This window comes from Galleria mellonella, unplaced genomic scaffold (genome assembly GCF_026898425.1).
Source record: "Galleria mellonella isolate WM207_F2 unplaced genomic scaffold, CSIRO_AGI_GalMel_v1 utg312, whole genome shotgun sequence".
Taxonomy (NCBI): Eukaryota; Metazoa; Arthropoda; class Insecta; order Lepidoptera; family Pyralidae; genus Galleria; species Galleria mellonella.
The window spans coordinates 7214383-7239609 of NW_026442074.1; the positions used below are offsets into that span (position 1 = coordinate 7214383).

General features: G+C 29.8%; 1 protein-coding gene across 2 annotated transcripts; it reads left to right on the forward strand.

Moving 5' to 3' along the window:
- Window positions 1-776: 776 nt before the first annotated feature.
- Window positions 777-25227, forward strand: LOC113513782 (alpha-tocopherol transfer protein-like). Of its 2 annotated transcripts, none has more exons than XM_031908517.2 (7): window positions 777-1139; window positions 14641-14803; window positions 16687-16849; window positions 17795-17909; window positions 21978-22109; window positions 23020-23233; window positions 24611-25227. In XM_031908517.2, exons 2-7 carry the CDS (start codon window positions 14641-14643, stop codon window positions 24757-24759), a joined length of 936 nt encoding a protein of 311 aa, XP_031764377.1. In that variant the 5' UTR covers window positions 777-1139; the 3' UTR covers window positions 24760-25227. The 2 variants fall into 2 exon arrangements, with proteins under 2 accessions (XP_031764377.1, XP_031764376.1); XM_031908516.2 differs by lacking the exon at window positions 777-1139 and adding an exon at window positions 6011-6103.

Here is a 25227-nt window from a genome sequence, read left to right on the forward strand (position 1 = left end):
TTAGCTAAGCACGAATGTTCTTTGACAAATGTAACATCTTTAACTTTACCGTGTTTAAGCAAATAAAGATTATTATTATTATTATTATTATTATCTGGCAGAAAAGATTATTTTTTTCTCGGAAGTTGTCTCGTATTTTCAATTCACAATCAAGTTTTAATGTGACAAGAGATACTACTCGTATTTAATTGTAATCGCGTCGCGTTAAGTCACGATCATTCGTTTAAAATATGTGTAAACAGCGCAAATGTTTAAAATTGACAATAGACATATACATCTGTAGATGTACCAATCAAAAAATGTATATCAATGAAAATGGCGATCGCTTTTAGTAATTCTAACAACGAATAGATAATTTCCAATCAATTCTCCAATATTAATCAAATTAATCAGTCCAAAGAAGCAATATTAACAATTATAATGTTCAGTCTGCCCCTTCATTCAAATATAAATCTAAAATATTGTATTTTACTTATTTTTCAATTTAAACTTTCAGAGTATAAACTATATATTATGGCATGGGAATACCATATCATAATGTATATTTAATACTTTATTTAATTTTAATTTATTTTTTTAACTAAGATTATGGATTTACGTACACAAAAATAATAAAAAATGTATTATTTTTGGTTAAGCGTTTGTAATGAGGTACTCCATCTAGATCTATATTATCTACCTTCCTTATGACATCTTATTACAATATAAGTTTCTATAAAATACGAGTACCCTCTTTTTTCTATAATATATTTCTTTTTCGATATTATAATATTTGGGTTCACGTGGAAATAACAATGTAGTTCATTTTGCGTACTACTTAGATAACTATAACAAGCCTATAAGAATGCTGCCTGTCCGGAATATATTATGAAGTCGGTATTGCTGCTAACATGATGCATCGTTGAACACGCTTAAGAAATCGTTGTCAGTTGAAAGTAATTTGGAACGTAACATAGTGGTGCCTTATGTATTGTTTTAAAGTACATCTTTACGTTTTTAAATATTTACTCATATTTGCAAGTTGATTCGAAATTTATAAAGTTGATGTGAAAATTGTAATAAAGGTTTTTTTATTGAAAAAAAAAAATACAATTTAAATTAGGATTTTTCTATATATTTTTGGAGTGCATTCGTCTAAGGTCAGTACATATTATGTTATTTTTTTATTATTTAAAATTGTATTAAAGTATACACTTATATTACATTCCATACATTTTATGGAAAATAAAATCAAATAGGCACCTAACATAAGCATAATTTGATTATTAGTTTAATTAATCATATAATTAACCATAACAGTAACTCGACATATGGCTCTGATTACTCCACCATGTTTTACAGACGCGAAATAATTTATTTATTTACTCTGTACCACTTTGTTTTCATTAATTAATTTTTGATCTAAATCAAACGAAATTTATTCACATAATAAGGTATACAGTTGTTATTATTATGGACTCAACAAACGTCACATTATAAAGATTTTATCAACTGATAAATAAATTTACTACATAAATATTTATTTTATAAAAATAATGTTAATAATAATATCGTTAATTGTAATCATTACCATTTAATTAAAAGAAGCTAAACTTTACTTTATGTAAATACAATTTTCAAATAACACAACTAATAAAAAAACATAATAACAAAATAAAGCCTGTGAAATTTTTGGGTACGTCATATAATTTTACTGTATATAAAATAAGTATATTGAATAAAAAATAAGAAAAAAAAAATATAGAAAACATCGATGAGTATTATTGGGTTATATCGAAGGATGAACAAAAAAACCCTTAAATATTAGATTTTACTTCCTACCTTCATTGTTATTTGGTTTTTTTTCAAGGTCCCAATCCTTCGTATGCATTGATGTATTGTTTTTTCCTAGTCGCCTCCTGCGTCATCTTGGGGAAACATGGAGGTGATATATTTGTATTCTTACTCTGTCACGATAGTCAGGAAGGACTATTAAAATAGTTTAATGTACTTAAGTCTCTAAGGAAAAGTATTGATCTACGGCACAAAGCAAAGATGTAATTTATTTGAAGGATAAAGAGTACCTGTTAAATCAGGTCACTACTAGTGAGATAAATAATGCGCAATAAAAAAATAAACTACATACTTAAAAAAAAATTTTGATCTGAGATACGAAGTAAAGATATAGTAATGTATATGAAGAACGAAGGGTACCTCTGTTAAATTAGATCACTGGTAATGAGGTAAATAATGTATAATAAAAAATAAACAACATACCTAAGAAAAAAAAATATTTAAGATACGAAGCAAAGATATGGTAATTTATTTGAAGATGAGGGGTATCTGTTAAATCAGTAACTACTAGTCAGACAAATAATGCGAAATAAAAAACAAACCGCCATGTTGTCCTGGTATAGATCGGGCCACCTTCCTATCTCGTGGATATCGTAAGAGACAACTTAGGGATTTTAATGGTCGAGGTATGGGCAGCAGTCTACCTATCTACAGTTGCTAACCCGCCTGCCAAGCATGGCAACTGTTGGCAAAACCCCCTTATAGAAGAGACCTATATTCAGTAGGAGACAGTTAACTGCTAATATTACGATGATAAAGAAACAAACAAAATACCTAATCCATAATTTTATAAATACAGGGTTTTGTAAATCAAAATCATTAGCGGTAAGTAAAACCCGTACTAATCGTAACTAAATCTATCCGTGATAATGAATATTTCAACAGAAATTTTATAAATCAAAAATCAAAAAACAACAAATAGTATGAGTGTTCCATACCTAAGATATAACAACTAAACACGCCATGTCGACATAGAAGGTTAAAAAAAATTTATTCGTTTTTCGACGCAAGTTTATTTGGCGGAAATAGAAAAGTACTCTTTACCGTTTCCTCCAAAATGTTAAATTAGTAAATTATGTTGATTTTCCGAAAGAAAAAGTAGCCTATGTTCCTCTACATCTTACATAGCACTTATATGTATGCCAAATTTCATGACGATTGGTAATTTTTTTAATAAATTAATTAGTTAATTGACTAAAGTCTCTATGAGGTAACAAACAAACAAATTCCCTTTCATATTTATAATAATAATAAAGTTATTAAAGATAAGGTATTCTTGTATATAATCTGATATCTATCTATCTACCTATTTAAGAGCTGCGCTCTTGTCGGTGGAGCTCTTGCCAAGATATATACAGCATATATTTATAAGTGACGGTCATAATAACCTTTCTTTCAGATGGGCCGTCAAATTATTGGTTAAATTACATTAAAATAATTAAATTATAAAACATTAGAAGAAAATTATTTATTAATTACAATAAAAAAAAATCTTCGAAATTTTTTAGATTTTATAAAAATAATAATATGCTTAATAGTATCCATACTAATATTACAATTTTGAAAGTGAGTTTCATTGTTTGTTATCTTTTAGTGGTTTGACGGTTTAATCAACGGCTATGAAATTCGTGTACTATATAAGAAAGAGAAGGACATAGAATACTTTTTATCCCGGTTAATGAACATTTATCAGACACGCAGACGGAGTTGCAGATAAAAGCTAGTATGTAATTAAATCATTATAAACACTAAACGGAGATTTAAGTGTTTCGTGATTATTTCACTGAGCAATTATACTATTAGTACATACATCCTTTATGCCGGTTGTAAGTAAATTTAATATCTGATTCCGAGCCAGTTTCCCGGATATTGCTACAACTTCGTGTCAAAATAAATTGAGTAATATAATGGTACTGGGGGAAGAGACTGTTAGCATCGTCCCCGTTATTAGCAATATATCGTATCAGGTTGACTTCCACGCAGTCCCTTTGGTAAGCATCGTGGTTAATTCTTGTCGAATTCATTACAATGGAATAACTAACCTGTCCAGCGTAACGGTGTGAAGGTATTGTTAGCAATGGGGAATAGTTGCTAACAATATACCCTATCAGGCCGATCTCCATGCGTTTCCTACAGTATAGAAACTACCGTGGTTAATTCTTGATGAATTTGTAACTATGAAATGAGTTGTCCGGGCTTAGTAATTTTAGCTGTACCTTAATTGATAGATTGCTATCAAGACAAACAACTTTATAAATACAGATAAGTACTAGCTATATCCCGTAACTTGATCCACGTAAATCAGTATATATAATATTCTATATGCTAAGTTAGGATATAACCTGCCTGTGTACCAAATTTTATTTAAATCCATATAGTAAATTTTGTGTGAAAGAGTAACAAACATTTATTCATCTATTCATTAATTTATCATTATAAACTTACGCATTTATAATATTAATAGGAAGAAACTAAATAATCAAAGTTCTTTAATTAAATACTATTTTCTTCTTTGTCTTGTATATTTGTTTGTCACGTCGCATCTATAAACAATTATACAATAAATTATCTTAATTCAAATATATTAAAACTCTTCCAAAGTTTATATTTATTACTTATAATTTTTGTTGGACTTTAAACCACTAGCGCAAGCGGGGTTACCATTTCATTTCCATGCATTTTAAAAAACTAAACCGAATAACTTCAATTTAGTTTATTTAATTGTTAACGACCATTTTAATGGAATAGAAAAGGCCTTAACTTTGCAACATCACGGTTAGTTAAAACTTAATAATACCAATTCCAACTAATTAGTAAAATTGACATCTTCTGTTGTCAGTTTAGTGAAACAATGTTACTCTTTTTGTTACAATGACATCATGTTATTTCGTATTTTACATGAAAATAAGCATTAATTTAGGCGTAATATTCATACTCAAATAATAAGTTGAGGAAAATAACGTAAATTAACAATTCATCAATCAGTCCTTAATGTAAATCATGAGTACTTTTGCTTGTACTGATTTAATTAAAAAAAAATTGTCAACAACCACTTTTTTATGCTCCAAAAAGCAATCTGCAATCTTTGACATAAGGTATTTCTTATTTCTTAGAAATGGCAACGTATGAGAAATATCAGAATCACCAATATCATCATTTCGTTGTTCACTACCGACCTTAGATCATTACTGTAGAGAAATGTGGAACAGTTCTGAGCAGTCTGCGTTTATTCACTTGTAAGATTTGAGGACGTCACTCTATCTAGAGGAAGGTGAGCTTACAATTACCTATACTGGCATCATCCTTACCATTGTCATAGTATTATCTGTCCAGTGCTAAACAGAGGCCTCCCCCATTGACTGTCATAAGGAGCAGTCCTGAGTCTCTTACATCCAATGACTCCTATAATATCTGTCTTTTCTGGAGTGCCATTCGACAACCTTCCTTTCCCAATACTTAAATTTTAGTAGAATTTATATGTATTGTATATATACGGTTCCGAATTGTAACAGTTATCACATAACATACACAAAAGTAACTCTGCAAAATCAAAAACTTGTTAAAATCTGATAAATAAATTATTTTTATCAATATCTCTATATGTTTTACTATTTGTATCTCGTGGATTCACTCGTAGTCGTATTTTGATATTGAATCTTTTATAATCTTCTTCTAGGAATATACTTTTAAATGCAAAAAGACTTTTTTTAAATCAAATTGGTAATTTTAGAGATAAGCACGTCCAGACAAACAGACTCTCCCGCTTCATTATATTAGAATAGATGTAACACAAAGTTTTGTCTAATTCGAAACTAATTTTGATTATTTTTTTTTTGTAATCAATGGGGTTTACTCCTATATTAAAAGAAGAAGTTGTTTTGTTTTTGAAGAGGAAAATCATCATTTATCATAACAATTATCTTTTTAAATGTATAGTCTATGATAATTTCGAGCCATGATTACAAAATAGATCATAGATACACTGTCACAACCCATCTGTATACGATAATTGTCACATAATCCTTGGTAAATTCTCATAATATCATAACCGTTAAGGTCAAAAAAAGAACGTAATATTTAAGTAAAATTTCTATAAAGTAACTGAAATTTAGAGGTCTTTACACCTGTCTCATTGGTTTATTTAATAGGTCGAATGATGCAAGGTTTGCTAAAAGTTTGTCGAGTGTCCGATGAAGCGGACGTGCGAGTAGTGTGTAACTTATCTATTTTTGTGGTGGTTTTACTAGTATCAGTGTGTTAGTTTGTAAAGGTAGGTAATACGTCATATTAGAATGAATTTGATGATTCTTTTGTTATAGAATTAAGGAGTTGCTGATCTTATTGAATTGAGTACATTAATATAGACTGATCACAATTTAGTACAGTTTTAATTGATTACTCTGTAAGAGAATTTTCTTTTATTATTATGAACGGATTTTATTTCTTTGCTTAATTAAAAAAGTTCTCTGTCGATTACTTTGTTTGTATTAGGTACTTTTTCTTAATTGGAGTAATTAGTTTTTATTTTATCTGTAAGTTTTCTTCAATTGTTAGTGATTATAATATTTCTTTTTCATTGAAGTTTTATTCCCGAACCGATACGATATTTTAGTCTTTAAATAAAGAGGAAATTAATTTTTAAAAGGCTGACAGTACCTTGCAATTTCTCCCATGTTGCAGGTGATCATGGATAGCTGTAATCAGTTACCAACGGGTGAGCCGTATGCTCATTTGCCCCTTGTATTAAAAAAGTTATTTAATCTAACCAAATTAAATTTATATTTCTCGGAGCATTATAAATCAGATGAACGTAATTGAATTTTTTTTATACAACTTAGAATGGCAAACAAGTTGACGGCCCACCTGATGGAAAGTGGTAACCGTCGCCTATAGACATGAGCAATACCATGGACATAACAGAGTATACTGTTTCGCCCATGATACCCCCCCATGCGTTGCCATTCCTGAGGACTTAGGTGTTATTACTCTGTACCCTGTAAATTCACGCCACATTTCACCCTTCAAACCGAAACACAGCCATGCAAACGTAATTGAAATTGAAGACTTTTGTTTTAATGATTATACTCATACGATTATTAGGTATTTAAATTTTTGTACTTGTTACCGCTTTTTTTGTTTTACTTTGTTTTTATTGTTCACACATGTGACTGGTTTCGAATCGTTATCTTCAGGTACATCTATTACAATTATACAAGTAGTTCTATTATTAATTAGCATAATGATGTGCAGAGCAATGTTCGAAACAAAAACATCACTAATGACCATACATTAACAGTAGATACTTATATATTGTCTACAAATACAGACATAAATTTTTTCTGTTTATTTAAATCTTCATTATCTTATCCAGGCCTCACTTATAGGAGAGAAATAATACCCAATGACCCAAGAGTGGTTGCGCCCAAAGTAGAAGATAGGGTAAAGGGAATGGCCCCGAGGCCCCCAGTAACCCCCCAAAGGGTATAAAAGACTCGTTGACTTAACATCATTATATCAGCCGTTAACTGTCCACTATTTAACATAGGTCTCCCTCATAAGGGAGGTTTTGCCAGTAGTTGTCACGTTTGGCAGGCGGTTTGGCAACTGCAGTTAGGTTTTGGTAATATTTTGAAAAGAACGTTGCTGTCTATCTCTTGACGATTCAGTACCCTTTGCCGCTTCTTACGATACCCATGGGTCGAGAAGGAGAATTTTCTTTTAAAAATTTCTTTTTATTCACAACTAGCGACTCGCCCCAGCTTCGCACGGGTCCACATTATATCACATCACATTAGATACCTTTAAAATTATCAATGTTTCTCTATTATATCATACATATAAACCTTCCTCTTGAATTAATCGATTAACAAAACCACATTAAATTCTGTTACGTAGTTTTAAAGATCTAAACATACATAGAGACGAACAGACAGCGACAGTGACTTTGTTTTACACTATATAGTGATGATTGTTGATATTTGCTTACAACATAAAAGACTGTAGTATTTATCCGGAAGTTTAAATTTCCGACAAGACTGTTTTTTTAAATAACGTAGTGATCACCACCACTGCGAGCTAGACTATTGAAAAATCTGAAAGTTCTAGTACATTTTATTCAAATCTTAAAGATACTTGGGTGGTCTAGTGGTTTAACACGCCATCTCACCTTCCGTTAGTCGCAGGTTCAATCCCCGCACAATACAAACATTTAAAAGATTGACTATTTGTATTGATCTGAATTTTTGTTATGTATAAAATGTATGTATTTACAAAAGGAAGTATTGAAATATATCTATAAATTGTCTAATTATCTATAGTATAAATTCTGCTTGGTTCAGAACTAGATGCCGCTGTGTATGTGTGTCCAGTGGCATTTATTATTATTATTAGTAATTCACAATTCATATCGGGCATTCAATAGTTGTACGGAAGAAATTATTTTTAAAATATAAGCCCGCTATTGTGCTCAGTCATTTCTTAAGGCAAATATAAATAAACTGTTGCTCGCGTCTTTGCAAGCGTAGTGTCGTGTTTCCTATTTAAGTTGAAATTTTCAAAAATAATTTCTTAGAGGATGATTACTTTATAAAATAAACTTATGTTCTAAATATTAGCTTTCTAGACTCAGTTATTTTGGCTATGTATTGGCAGTGAATCAAGATAAGCGATTTTTTAAGAATAGATTTAAGATTTAACTGTACAATAAATAAAGTAAATTCGCTAAATTAATAATTTATGAGAAGAGTTCTCGCTTTATAATGATGCGTCTGTTAAGTTCAAAATTGCTTAACCTTGACATCAATACACAAGAGTAAGTTAAAACATGCGAAATTCTATTAAGAACAATTACCTAAACTAATTTCGTTTCATTATATAATAATTGTTAATGTCGACATCAAAAGGGCTCCTAGTCAAGGCCTCAATTCAATTACGACACAATTGTTATTGATATAAGTAACGTATAAAAGGTTTAAAGATTGCGTTGTTTTATCACTGACTAGTTTTATACGCGTCTTCGTCCCATAGTTAGAGTAATATTTATAGGAATAAACAGTAGTCTATATCTTTCTAAGTCCTAAATACTAAATTTATGACGAAAATGTAGCCGGGAAATAAAGACATCAAGAGGTAAAGATTAAACAAATTCCTTTTTATATTAATTGTAATAACAGGGTATATATTTATCTGTCTATCTACCTAATTAAATTAATTAAATATCAAAATTCTATTATAATATTATAAATGCGAAAGTTTGCAACGATGGATGGATGTTTATTACTCAGTCATATAAAAACTACTAAACGGATTAAAATCAAATTTAGTATACGAATAGAAAAATCCTAACTTAATACATAAGATGAAGAAGACTTATATCCTATATATTTATTCACGCGGGCGAAACCACGGGTTACATTTAGCTCAAATATAATTTTAAGAGCATTTATAACTTTTGCTCACCAAAGTGTTACAACGTCGCAATTAGCTATCAATTTTCAAAAACAATTTAAAAATTTTTAATTTTATATCTGATTATTTAAAAAATGTTTTACTAGGGAACGTATTAATCATAAAGTACATTGGATATAAAGCTATCACTAAAACTTACCTACTTCAGATTTTTTTTTAAAAATTTTCTAATATATTTTTATCATCAAAATCCAAATTTTCAGATACAGATTAATAAAAATATTATTAAATGATCAAAGTTTTATTTGAATGTACTATATTAACTAAATGAACATTCTTAAGACTTTGTACTATAAACAAAAACATATTAACGCTAAAAAGAAACTACAATTGTGATCATATGCTCAATAGAATCAACGAGATATTTCGAGTTAAATAAATTTAATTTAATGTGCCTACAGAATTCACGTTGGCACAAAAAAAAAATATAGACGAATTCAAAACCACTTCTTAGAAGTAGCTAAAAATTATGCCCAATTTTCTTAGTGGTTGCGTGCTATGACATATTACAAGGTGCGTTTACAAACGTATGTTGCAACATTACAATAATAGAAGTGTTAAATAGAGATTGTATTTGAAATGAACACTGTAACAGTATACAATTTAATATAATTACGTATAATAATGTTAAGAAAGGAACATAAAATTGTAACTGTTAATTGGTATTAAGTAACTTACGTCCGTAATTAGCTACGCTTAGTGATAGTACTTAGTAGATGGGTTCAGACAAAGTTGCAACAAAATGTCGGGAACGATATAGTATTATGGTGTCTTACTATATGCTTGACTATTCTACTATTCATCAGATTGTATACTTTTGAGCGACTTTTAAAATAGCAATGCTCCCAATTCGGCTAGATTTTCTGTATGTATGTCATGTTTCACGGATAAACTCAAAAACTACTTAACCGACTTTAAACATTCTTTCACATATACTGCTATACTATCAGCAAGTAAATAAGCTACAAATTATTTAAAAAAATAGAGATACCTACAAAAAACTGCAATAATCCAAAGTATTAAAAAATTACTTATTAAAGTTAATAAAAAATATTAATTTATTCTATTTATCTACCCATGCGAAGACTCACCACTTACCCTGCTATGACGGCTTACCAACTACTTTTTCAGGCATTCTTTGAAAACCTCAAGATTCCAGGTTGGAGTAAAGATGTAGGACAGGAGGTCGTTCCACATTTTTATAGTACGACCTAAAATACGACATAAGAAGAATTTGCCAAACTTAGCTGTACTTAATTTTGAGTTAAATTTAAAAATTATTCTTTCAATTACTCTCGTATTATTCGTACTATATTTTTATTATAATTGACATATTTCTTTGCACAGTAAAAATTTTTACTAACAATTATATCATAATTAAATTAAAATTAACTAAAATTATCATACCAATGTGGTGTCCGAATACAAGATACAGGACATATTGTGCAAGACTGCCCATTATATAGGTACGAGGGTAATCCAATAAACTATTTCACCCCGATCCCTTTGATGAAGAAAATAATAATGCTACGCTTATAATAATTATATATTATGTTTATAACAATTATAAGAACTTTTGATTTACCATACAATTAAAATAAATAATTGAAATTAAAACGCAGAATTACATACACATGTCTACAAAAAAAATTTGGAAATAACACAATACTGCGGTCTAAATTATTTTAAATCCAATATATTTTTTATAACGTCTTGTCGTTTATTACTGCGTTTTATTTATTTAAAATAAGAGTAGTTAAATTTTCATGATTGAAATATACAATTTACTGGAGTGAAGTGTAGTTATGTAATTGTAAATTCTGTAACATTATTTCATTGTTATTCAAAAATATTTTTATTTTGTGCACAGTAAAGAGGTTGTTATGTTATATCATTCGAGCATAAACTTCTACCGTATAGTCGTTGGTATATTGTAAGGTAAGGTACAAAAGGGTATATATAGTACTCAATTTGAACCATTCGTATAATAGTTACTTGTGAATCTGAATAGATTTAATAATGCAACGTATATATATATATATATATATATATATATATATATATATATATATATATATATATATATATATATATATATGTATGTATGTATGAACGTAATATGTATATAAGAATAATTTTTGAAACTTTTGTTACATAGTCACCTATGTAACTTTATTTTAATGAGGGAAGGGTTTTTTAGTAATGCGGACTACCAGTATCATTGCTAACGATATACCCTATTAGGTAGACCTCCCTGTTATCTACCTGGAAACCATCGTGCTAAATTCCAGATATATTCATCACGATGAGCTAACTGACCTACTCTTTTATTTAAACCTATGATTCTTTACTGGTACCCTGCCAGCGTATCCTGTTAGTGCAGGCTAGGTTACCATTGCATTATCACCCCTTAAAAAAAACTCTGTCCTTATTTGCAGTTACAAGAGCGGTTAAATTTAGTATCGGTGGTGCCTCTAGGCAAGATTTCAATTTTTAAGTGTCATACAATTATATCAATTGCTTAGTCCTCAAAACAGGGTAGTCTGTATTATAAGAAATTAGGTATCAAACATTTAAAGAATAAATCCTAGAACATCGAAACCCGAGTCAAATTGTAAAAGTTTATTTCCTTAATTTCCCCAACCTGTATTCGAACTCGTTTACGTATAATGTTGTACTACTATACTGGCGTACAGAGATCATCTAGTCGGTGGGGTGATTTTCAGCAAGTGAATAAATTATATACCGCATTTAAATAAATAAAAAAACTGTCTCATTTTGGTGAAATATTTTGCTGAAATTTGCTGAAAACGAATAATTAAACGTTTAATTCATATGACAAAATGCCATTTGATGTTCCGTTAAGAAGAATAGAATTGGCTAAGCAAGCTCCTCAATCTCTTGTATTGAAACTACTCAATGATATTTTGAGTCGGTATCCACAATTAGTCGTGTTTGCCTTCAGCTTGCTGGAGTTTCGTCTGATGACCACGAAGTGTTTGTGTTCGGAAATTAAAAATCTAATGTTATTTCTATTATTGTTATGTGAGTTAGATCTTATAAATATTATTCCATTTAATTATATATTTGTGTTATTGTACTGATGTTTTTCTGGATGAGCGTATTGGGAGACTGTAAAACTCACCCGGTTGATGAAATAAATAATTAAAAATCGCCACATGAGTAAGATTTTTATAATTACTCGTAAGTCAATTGTATATAATTTTATTCATCCACTCATTATTATGGCATGAATTAAAATAAATTAATATACATAAATTAATATAATAACTTGTACGTATTTATCGTTCACCTCAAATTAAAAATAATTAAACTTGATATGATAATGTTCAATTACATTGATTATTTGCAATTTTTTTCGTCAAAATAATGTGCTTGTGTTATTACGTTCAAACTTAAAGTAATTAAGTTTTTGATGGATGGAACGTGGTAACCGTCGCCTATAGACATGAACAGTACCATGGACATAACAGAGATACTCTTTCGCCCATTTCCACGCATGGGATGTTGCCATTCTTGAGGAATTAGGTGTTATTCCTCTGTATCATGTAAATTCACTGCCATATTCCGCCCTTCAAACCGAAACACAGCCATGCAAACACAACTGCTTCACGGTAGAAACATGAATTTTTTTTTTGATGGGTGAAAATGGTATGGTAACCCTGCCTGCGCTAACGATATACGCTGGCGGAGCACCAGTGAAGGGTGATAGATGAGAATGAAAACAGGCCAGTTAGCCTATCATGATGAATTCATCAGGAATTAACCATGATAGTTTCCAGGGAGAACCGCGAGAAGGTCGACCTGGTTAGGTATATTGCTAGCAATAGGATTCTCAGTCTCCATTACTAACAATCCCTTTCCCCCCAGAAACATGAATTGGACAGAGGTGTCCAAACAAAAGATTTTTATACAAAGTCTCCCTCTGGTAAAAGTTAATCTGAAACACTTATCTTAAAAAGGTTTAAATGATAAATTATTGCGTTTATCAATGTTATTGTTTTTATTGGGTACTAGTATTTAACTGCGACTTCGTTTGAATGATTGGAATTTGTTAATCATTACCGAGACGTATTTGCTGAAAATAACCTAATAACTATTTGTTTATGTAGCCAAATACAGTTAAGACTGTTACAATTAAATCAATTGTATATAATTTTATTCATCCACTTGTTATTATGGCATAAATTAAAATAAATTAACATAACAAACTTGTTCATATTTACTGCTCATTGAAACTCCAAAATCATTAAACCTGATATGATAATATCAAATCAAATTGTTTGTTTGCAATTTTTTTCCATCAAAATTATCTATTTTTATGTCTAATCCAGTTTATATTATTATGGTCAAACTTGTAATAATTAAGTTAATTTTAACGCTATCCTTGAAATGGTTTAATTGATATATTATTGTGTTTATGAATATATTTATTTTATAGGGTAGTAGTATTTAATCGCGACTTCGTCTGCATGACCGAAATATGTTCATAATGATTGAGATAAAAAGTAGCTTGTCCTTTTCTGTTTTACTTAATACGTATATACCAATTTTTACAACGATTTGTTAAACCGTTACCGTTTAAAATAACTTAACTTACTACTTTTTTTATACCACGAAGGTGCCAAATAAACTCACGAAGATTCTTAATAAACATTAAATAAGAATTCATATAATGATTAAATTCAAACTTTTTTTGCTATTTATTAACATTTTATTTGCGAGGAATGGTAATGTATGAAAGGAGTCATGGGCACCCTATTGTATTTTGTACAATATTCATGGTACTATTCATCTTTATAGGCGATAGTTACATTAGGTATATTAGGTAAACCGTCAAAAAAAAATTTTTGTCTGCCACTGGGGTAGCAATGAGCATATGGTCCACCTGATGGTAAGGGGTTACCGTAACCTATAAACGCATATAATACCAGGGACATTACGCGCGTTGCCACCCCGAAAGAAACCGCTCAACACTTTTTTTTGAAGAACAAAATTCTGTAGTCTCTTGAAAAGAACCTCGGCAGAGAGTTTATTTCATAAACTAAACGTTATTGAAAAGAAACATCTTTGAAACCGCGCTGTGCACGACCACCCAGGCTCTATATTATGGGGGTGAACTGTCTGTCAATAGCGAGCTGTACAATGGTAGAAAGTAATTGTGGATATCATATTGAACAATCTCTCTGAGTACAGTACGTTGTACAAGCGAAAGAATACGCAGAGTAAAGCAACATTTCTCCTAAGAATAATAGTCATTGTGTGCGTAATTACCTTTAAAATTATTTATATAAAAATTTATTCTTTTTTTATTCACAGATGGCTTTTAAAGATGCTCAGCATCCTCTGTATCCATATACTGAAGAAGAAAAACAGGAGATAAGAAAAGAGCTAGGACTGAAAGAGAGCACGATACAGGATGATATTGACGCCATTTTGGATTGGTTCAGTAAACAACCGCATCTGATTGACGCTGGAATTAGTGAGTATTAATTATGAACTACTAGCTTTTACACGCGACTTTTATTATAATAATCATCTTTACTAATCGATAGATAGACTAATAGAGAAAAAACGATACCTTATTGAAAGAAAAAATTAAATATTCCTTGTTGAAATCAGAGATATTTTTGGCGACTATATATACTATATTCCGATATTTCACAGAGTACATTAAAATCCGAATCCAGTATAGAAGAGGCATTTTCATGCCTCGTGATAACCTTCATTCTAGTTTTAAAAAATACAATATTTCAAGGTTTCATTATATAAATTTAATAAGTCATTTTACTATTATAATGACAAACAAGCATACGGCTCGTCTGATGGTAAACGGTTACGGTAGCTTCTGAACTTTTTCGTACAATGAACCAGTATAATGAACTTGTTATTATATAGGATAGACCTTCAATTTATAAACTGACGATTTTTGTCAGAAACCACACATTTCATACACCATGAAGTCTACTATAACAATTCAATCGAAAGGACTTCTGACAAATATAATAAAATTGTAACTAAGTGATATTTACACATCGCAGTGTTCCTTATAGCGGTCTATGAGGGTTGGCTATGTTCGGCAGTAGATAAATAATGATTGAGATGATGATGATGATGATCTCTAATCATAGGAGATATTTAAAAAAAATTATGGAAGGGGTCTTAATAAAATCAATAGAAGACAAAACAATAATTTAAAAAAAATCTGTCTATCTGCATATTTATTCTGGCATTATGCAAAAACTACTGCATAAAATTAGATGCAGTTTTCACAGATATATTCTTGAAGGTCTAACGTAAAATCTAATGTACATCTCATCCTGATACGCCATCTAAAAGTAATCTTTTATATTGGTTTTCTTACTCCTGAAATCTACGCGTAGGAAGTAGCGGGCGAAAAGTTAGTTTGACCAATAAATTGTTTTAATGAAATATGACGACATTAATGTTACTACAAATAATATAGTTAACAAATGTAACGATATTAGTAATCTTGTGTGGTTATCTTCTTAGGTATTGTTACTTTGTCTTTACTATATTTTATATGTTTATGATATCATTTATTTATATCATTATTCTAGCTATATTCTGAAGCTTTGCTCGGGTTAATTATCACACAAAGTATCCTATATTCTAAGTTATAATATAACATATGATTTTTGAAAAATAACAAACATACATATATCCATCCATCTATCCCTACAAACTTTACATAATATTAATAGGATGTAATATTAAAAGATTATAATGTGCAACAAAAATTATAAATTCAGATCGTGACAAAATTTCCGTTAACTTAATATACGAGTACACCGAATTTGATATTTTTGTCAATTCAATAGAATTCGTATTTGGCTAAAAAAAAACAAGTATATAAAAACAAGTGATTTGGAAATTTCCTCCTTTTTAAAGTCACAAAAATACTTAAAAGTATTTCTAACTCATTGGTTACTTTAATAGAATTATTTTGTTTAATTTCCCTGCCATTAGTATGTGTGTGTGTCAATAATTTGCCTAATGAGCCCTCGTTTAGAAGTGAAACACGTGTCGCAAAATGTGCGTGAACAAAATAGCGGTCGGAGATTGATCACTAATATGGAAAGTTGTGGATCTTCTGATGGTAACAGTGGTAGTCAATATTCAAGTATTAGTAGTCACACATATATTCGTAGTGGCGGATTAAACAAAATATATATGGTAACTCTATTTAAATAACCAGTGATATGGACTTCAGCAGAAAATACCTAGTTCAGCAAAAAAAGCCAGACATTCTAGGAAATGAATTCCTAAATTCCCACAGTAACTGGATAATAGTTTTAGGAATGTAACCGCAAAAATAGTTTAGTTTAATATTTACATTTGTAGGTCGAGCGATTATCGAGAGGCTGCTCATCATATCTAAAGGGTCATTAGAGAAAACAAAACAGAAAATAGACTGCTTTTACAAATACAGATATTTGGCACCGGAATTGATACAAAACAGAGAACGAGAGCTATGTGATCACCAAAAAGATATCTGGACTTTTATGTGAGTATTTTATATATAGATTTTTGGTATATTGTACAAAAATATGATTTTAAATGTAATAAAAAATATTTAATTACTTTGGATAACTACAGAAAATCATATCTTTTGAGAAGGCAACTAATTTAACTCATTGATTATATCATAATAAAATATATTATAAAATCTTAAAAGGCCAACAACACACTTGCGATACTTCTGGTATTGCGGATGCTCATGGGCAGCGGTACTCACTTACCAGTAGGTGAACTACATGTTCGTATTCGTCCCTGAGTTATGTAAAAAAAACTCTCCAAGTAGAATAAAACGAAGTCTCTCTCAGTGATCTTTTGTTTGCCCTCTTACTTCTTCTAAATTATTCGACGGATTTTCATACGTTACAGTATTATTTTACATATTTTTTTATTGAAGATTGGTATGTACGATAACTTCTTATTTAGTGTTTTGCACTAAATTGCATCTATTTAGAGTGTCTTAGATTTCAATTTTGACTATAAAGTATTTTATAAGATATGATCAACAAAATTAGACAAATAAAAATTAAATACAATTTTTAATTGTATAAAATTATAATTAATTAAACATGTCTAAATTAATTTAAATCTGTAATTATTCCGTGATTAGAAGACATAAAAATTAACAATACGTTTTAAGTGTCTTACAAGCCTTTCGCTTTTCTAACTCTCCATTTTATAGCTATTGTATTTATTCATTTTGATTTTGTAAAATCATTGAACATAATTAATGAAATATATAATAATAATTTAACAAATATTTCATCAATTTTGTAATATATAATAAATATAAATAGATTACTATATATCGTAAATAGGTTAATAGATTATGAAACTTAAAATTAACACAACGAAAGCCTATTAAGCATTGTTCTTGTTTGTTAAATCACTATTTTGTTGATTAAACTATTTCCATACCCTTGTTAATTTTCAGACGTCAAGCGGCAATGCCTAAACTATACAAAGGAAATAGAGTATCAGTATTCAAGTTTATGGAGTCAGATCCATGTAAATTTAACACCGACGCGTTATTCAGAAATACATTTATGGTAAGTTTAATTTATTGTTTTGCAAACGAGGAAGGTGGGTGATTATGATAAAATTAGCTGTATCAGGTAGCTTTGTCTGTGGTTGTGATAGGTCGTGATCGTGATATTGAATAGCCTATAACCTTTCTTAAGAAATAAGCAACCAAATTGCGAGAAGAATTTTTCAAATTTGACTGGTATTTCCAGAGATCAGCGCGTTCACATGAACAAACTCTTCCGCATTATTGTATTGATGATATCAGCCGTACTGCCCACTGTTGACCATAAGCCTCCCTCTAGGGAGTTTCGCCAATAGTTGCCATGCATTACCAGCAGGTTGACAACAGCAGTTAAGCTTTGGTGATATTTTAAGGGGGACGCTGTTGCCCATCCCTTGACCATTTTGTGATCTTAGTCGCCTATTACGATACCCATAGGAAAAGAAGGAGTGTCCTATTCTATGCCGGGACCATACGGCGAATTTTTTATTTTATTTGCCCTAGTATCTTTTGCTATGTACCATAAGTTGACTTTTATGATATTTTCGGAAAGGGACTTGATGATATATTGCATTTTTACTCTATAATTACACGAATGTTATTAGGATGGTAATTAGGGGCTCAGTTTCTCTAAATTCGCTTATTTCACCTTCCCTTTTTCGATATTGCACCACAAGGATAGACTAGCGACTGCATCTCTACACGGCCGACTATCCATGCTCATAAATAAGTTTGCGAACTTTTACACGAACCATACCGTAACATGTGGATTGGGTTTTCCCAGAATATGTTCACTTCATCCTATTTTGGAACCTACAAATGTAAAAAAATATTTAGTGAATTGGCATAGTGCGATCAATTGTTGAGAGGAGAACATTTTCTTTTTAATTGTATTGTATTTATGGACTATATCGTTTCTGTCATTCGCTTCGTTCGCTCAAGATGGTACGGTCACACGTAATTACAAAAAAATTTTTTTTTACCTATTCTATCTATCTTAAGGTTTTACTTATTCTATCATTATTACACAAACAATAAAGAACAATGACCACTGTCAGTATTATAAAGAACCTATATTATATTTACAATTTATCATTATACAGTCTTGTGTTATTCCTTTATTGTTTGTGTAATATGATAGAATAAGTAAAGTCTATTCTCTCCACCTAAACTTGTTATTGCGGTCATAAATATAGATTTATCATTTCTGAGCTGTTCTCAGGTGTACTGTATCTTGTACATTCATCTTTAACCTTACATAGGAACCTAAACTACTACAATGTTATTAGAGCAGAATATTTTCCTCTATAAAATTTTATAAATAAATAGATAAAAGCATAAAATGCGATATTAATACCTGTAATATATATTTTCTTTTGAGTCATTTTATTAGGTTATACGTAAATTATCACATTCTCCTTTAGATAGCTATTTAAATTATAAGGCATGGTCATTGGCAAGTCTTCAAGATTTTTCGTGAGGCTTTCTTATTATTTGACTTAGTTACATTGTACACTTCAGAATTCATATTAATAAGTTGTAAAATTGAAATTAACAGTATTTATCTTCTAATATTATTTCTGAGTTTTAATCCCTTATGAGTACATTAAAAAATCTACTACTATCTAATTAAAAGGCTTGGGAAGAGGAAAAAGTATTGTTACAAATAGGATCTAGCAACCAATTTACTATAAGTTTATGCCGTTTAATCTACCTTCTTAGATCTATTCATTTATTTTTTATTTATGAGTTGGACTATTATCGATGGAGCCCTTACTATACTCGCCGTGATTATCAAAAACTCTCTTTGTACCTTATAATGTTTATAAATTCATTGCGCTATTAGTTTACGCTGTCGGAGTACAAGCGAGGGATAATAGATGAGACAATAGACATAAAAATTGGCCCGTTGCAACGAATTCACCAGGAATGAATCACGACGATTTCCACAGGGAGCGCATGAAGTTCAACTTGTCAGGGTATATTGCTAGTAGTTCTTTCCATTTAAGAGTTTCCTCTTGTCGGTGCAACTAATTCATGCATCTTTTTCTAGCCAGTTCTATCTCAGGCTATATCCTTTACCTCCCTATACGACATGACACCTAGTGTTTCTTTTATTGCTAGTATTACCATTAGTAAATCAGCTAATCATAACATTTGAGCTTAATTAATTTTTAACTACCGTGACTCGTACTGTATTATAATTATTTATGGCGAATTTACTCACTTTTGAAATTTGAGGATGCCCGACTAGTTTATAACTGCGTCGCGAGTAACACTCTGTGATTGATGCGTAAACCGCGCTTATAAATAAGAGCTTATATTAAGTTCGAAAATAGTCTGGCATCAATAAATTTAAAATATAAATGAAATCGATATAAATAATTAGAAATTACGCAGTCAGGCTCGTGCTCGTATCACAATCACTCATGACTATGGATCACGAATTGATTCCAAAACTAGTCAAGTTTTTCGATCTAATTACACGTAAGTTAAACCGGTAGTTATTATATTAAAATAGAAATTACGTCATTCAGACATTTGATTTAGACACATCTGAACAAGTAAAGCAGAATAAAAGCTTGCATAAACTAATTTTATACCACTTTCAGTTGATTACAGCACTCGTTTACCTATAGCTTAATTAGCTAATGAGTATTGACATATTGCGTTAACTATTACAACTGGGTAATTTAGTTGTGGTTAGCGGCCTACCAATAAGTAAATTTCACAGATTAAATCTCATATTCTAATTTGTTTATGGTAAATATAAATGTTATAGACAATTTGAAAATTACTACTGAATTGTATTTAATATTATGTATATTTATATATAAATTATCTTTTATTAAGATTATTAGTTAGCTACTTTAAAATTTTGATATAATAAGACACTGAAACTATAAATATCATTATAAAATTTAATATTGTAATATTTATAAATCAAATAATATGTTTATATTTATACTGTTTACAGTTTTTTAAGCTTTCCAAGATTTAGAATTCTGTAATTAAAATTTTATTTCCAGCTTACAAATTATCATCTGCGTTAATTTACAATATATCTATATTTACCTTATCAATAATTTACTGCTTATTTTATTCTGATTCTTGATATAACGTTTCTTGGAATTAAGATTTCAATTCATTACAGAAAATCTATAAACTTATTACTAAATTGAAATTACTAGATTAAATCAGAATTCATTTACTACGTTTATACTTATTAATTTCATGCTTGTATATTTGGTAAATGTAAATTAGTTAAACCGTTACTGCAGTCTAGTAAACGAGCTATCAGCTTGTTTATTATTCTGATATTTGCAACAAAAATGACAATTCTATAAACTCTAAATATAAATAGAAAGATATAACTTCTAAAATCAATAATACAATAACAAATACATCATTAATATAAAAAAAATACTGTTTATCTATACAGTGTTTAACAACATTCTAAAAGTTATTGTTTTAAACACCTTACATTTTTAATAATACAGACGTTCTTTTGTTTAGACTTAAACAGATGTTTAACATGTTTTTATAGTAAAACGCCTGTTTAGACTGATATTGAATACCTGTTTAGGTATTCAATATCAGTCTATTGTAGTTTAATTTTTATGACAAGACAGCTTAAGTCCTTTGGTTGGGCAAAATATAACTGGAACAATCTTATTAAAATGATTAAACCTTGAAAAGGTTACTTTCAGCAATAAGGCCATCTTGTTACATTACATGTCTATATATACATATAATTATGTTTTTGTCTTTTTTTTCTATAATAATATTTATCAAGCAATAAATTGATAAGCAAAAAGAACCTTGTATGCTGGTGGTTTTTTTTTCTGGGAATCAATCCGTAAGGTTTTTTTTTTCCGCTAAATAAATATTATTACTGAACGAATGTAAATTCTGTGTGCGGGATTACAGCTCCTCTAATCGAATGAATCTTTCCATTGCTTTTATTTCTTACTTTGAATGCAGGTTTAATCGAGATTTATTTTAGCTACGTTTGGAAATCGGTTATCCGTTTCTTTTATATTATGCGTCGGATTTATTTTTAATTTTAAATAAATTTTACTTATTTCAGCTAGGTGATATAAGGCTCACATACGATTACATGCTTGGCGATATTTGGTTATTGGATATAAAAGAAATCGGCGTCGGTCACGTGCTTAGAGCGAACCCAATAACAATGCAAAAAACTGCGCAAATATTTCAGGTTAGTAAAATATAATCAATTATTAATTTATTTATATATATATAATTATTATTAATTTATTTATATATTGTAATATAGATCATCATCATCTTATCAGCCGTTAACTGCCCACTGCTGGACTATGTTCAGTTCCTTTTATTGAAAGTTTTGCCAGTAGTTGCTACGCTTGGTGGACGGATTGGCAACCACAGTTAGGCTTTGGTCATGTTTTATAAAGGACGCTGCTGCCCATCCCTCGATCATTATATTCCTTTAGTCGCCTCGTACTATACCCGCTGGAAAAGGCCCATATTATGCTGGGACCATAGAGGAAATTTAATATAGATATTCGGTTATAACGAAAATGTACAAAAGCAGACTTATCCCTTAAAGGGAGTTCAACATTTAGAACTGGAAAGAAGAAATTATCTAAAGGATTTGTATAAAACATAATAAATACGATAGAAAAATAATAAAATATAGTTATTATCATTCTTTTAGTATTAAATTTGTATTTACTAATAATCATGTATGATATTCATTATACACAATGGCCTTTTACATAATTTACCGGACAACTTTACGTGCCCTCAGAACAATGAACAAATATAGCTATAATACCTACGATCAGATTCAAATATTTAGGCTAAGATCAGATCAAAGAGATTGTCAGCCTCAATAAAATAGTCTTTTGAACTTTTTATGACTATGATTGATGAGTAAAGTCCATATCAACGGTTACCACTTGGCAACCGATATACTGACAAATTTAAAATAAAAAGTTGTTCTTTTTAAGGGCCATTAATTTAAATACTATTACGAGACAGGTGTTATCAAAATATACGTAAACTAATGTAACACGTTCGACCTGTTTAGTAAATATAATTTAAATGGGTACTTCGATATGTAAATTACCGAAGTTTAATTTTAGGATGGCATGGGCCTTCGGGTTGCCGCTATACACGTGTTGAATGCGCCAATATTAGGCCAAACAGTTCTAAACTTCATGAAACAATTCTTCAAACCCAAGATCATGGACCGGGTCATGATTCACAACTCAGTGGAGGAACTACACAAATATCTACCTAAACGGTACTTGCCTAAGGATTATGGAGGTGATTTGCCGTCTTTGGAGGAGTTTAAAGGTAAAAATTGTATACTATAACTCAATGGGGGAGAAAGAGATTTTTAGTAATGGTATTTAACAACCCCATTGCTAGCAATATATTCTGTCAGTTTGACATCTACCCAGTCCAATTGTTGCTCAGTCATGAAAAAATAAATTTTAATATGACGTACACTAGAATTTAGTTCAAATCATGACAAATATAAATGCCTACAAAAAAGGTTTCATTTTGATGTGGAAATTCCATCGAACTGTACCAAATTTCCGCGTAGTAACTAATATCTGTATTTCTAAAAACCCGTTTTGTTTATTTATTTGGTTTACAACTATTTATATTTAAAGGTCATAATACCTATCTATAGATATACATACATTAGCTGATGGGTGGTATTGATCAAACAGATTGGGTTATTGTATTAAAGGATATACAAATTCTCAGACTCAAAACATACTCTTCGTTAGGTTAAAGTGAATAAAGGAACAAATGTAGAGTAGAAATGTAGCATTCATAACGATTTATTAAAAAAGTGTTTTCCAAAAAAAGTTAATTAAGACAATACTTTCGAAATCGTTCAATAAAAATTTTATGGCATAGAAATTTCAACCATCGTCACGAAAAAGAAGGTTTAAATTGGACTGATTTTTTTTATGGCTATGTAACGAGATATTTTCATTAATTTTGACGATTCTTTTTTAATTAAAAGAGTTACAACGAATTTATATAATACGAATTTTGTTAGAATAAAAGTCGATTTTATTGTAACAAAATAAATATAAAAAAGAAATATTTTTAACTAGCATCAAATAATTTTCTTTATCTCAATAATCATCCAGAGTAACAGAATATAATAAAACAAAAAGTCAGTCAGTCAGTCATTACAGAGTCAACACGCCCAAACAACCAGTAATGAGTATTTGATAATTAATTTAAGAATGATTTAATTTTTTTTATATATAATTTTGTCGCTCATAACCCACTTATTACTAAGCACTCGAATTCATATTTATAAAGACAAATAACCCTACGGCGTACTTGATCAAAAGTGATAAATATCTCTTATAGATATAAAAAGCACTACGGATATATTTACATAATTGTTGCTATATTTTAAAAAAGAAATAAATTATTTGTCAGCCTTGCTCTTACTTCCTTATCTACTAAGGTGATAGTAATTGTTCTCCTTCTCTCCTCCTCTCTCATCTCCTACATTCATTTATCATTTTTCATCATTCATTTCCTTTGACTCCTTAACCCAACTAGGCGTAATGAAATTTGGTGTCCCTGTAATATTTGGCATGGAAAAAGGCATACGCTATTTATTATCCGCGGATAAAATTTATATGAAATGCATTTATGATTTGATTTTAACAATATTTTTTATTATTTTATTTCCAGATAATTACGAGAAAGAATTTAGAAGTAGTAAAACAAAGCAATACTTACTAGACTGCAGCAAACTGGTATCAAATGAAAGCAAACGTCCTGGGTCCGATATATATGACAATTACATGTCCGGATCTTTTAAAAAGCTAGAATTAGATTAAAAATGATTAGTGGAGCTGATTATCAAGTGTACCGGGATGATGCTACTACATAAAATATAATACATAACTTTAAAACAGCACTACTTATTTTATAACACATTACGAGTACATTTTTACATGTGTTATAAAATATATAGAAAATACAACTACACAGATTTACAATAACTGCAGTTAGTTATACAGAAAACAGCTCCAGGACTCCAGAAGGTATCTGAAAAGAATCCAATGCGAGCAATGAATGTATTATAATAATTATTGGTATTTTTTGTAACTACGCTAGCATAATTTTATTACTTTGTACCTTGTACCTATCTCTGGGTTTAATATTAAGATTTTTTTTTATATTATGTGTTAAAAGTAGCCTTAATAGACAATGTTATGTAAGTACTTATTATTTATTACTTTCTTATATAATTAATTATATAAAGTAAAATTGAAATCATCAATATCATTTTTAAAAGAATACTT

What these genes read in the sequence shown, in the direction of transcription:
- LOC113513782 (XM_031908517.2), top strand. Translation starts at nt 14,641, where the DNA reads ATGGCTTTTAAAGATGCTCAGCATCCTCTGTATCCATATACTGAAGAA. An exon ending in AAACTGCGCAAATATTTCAG is followed by an intron (nt 22,110 to 23,019) that starts GTTAGTAAAATA and finishes GTTTAATTTTAG; the next exon opens with GATGGCATGGGCCTTCGGGT. An exon ending in GTCTTTGGAGGAGTTTAAAG is followed by an intron (nt 23,234 to 24,610) that starts GTAAAAATTGTA and finishes TTTTATTTCCAG; the next exon opens with ATAATTACGAGAAAGAATTT.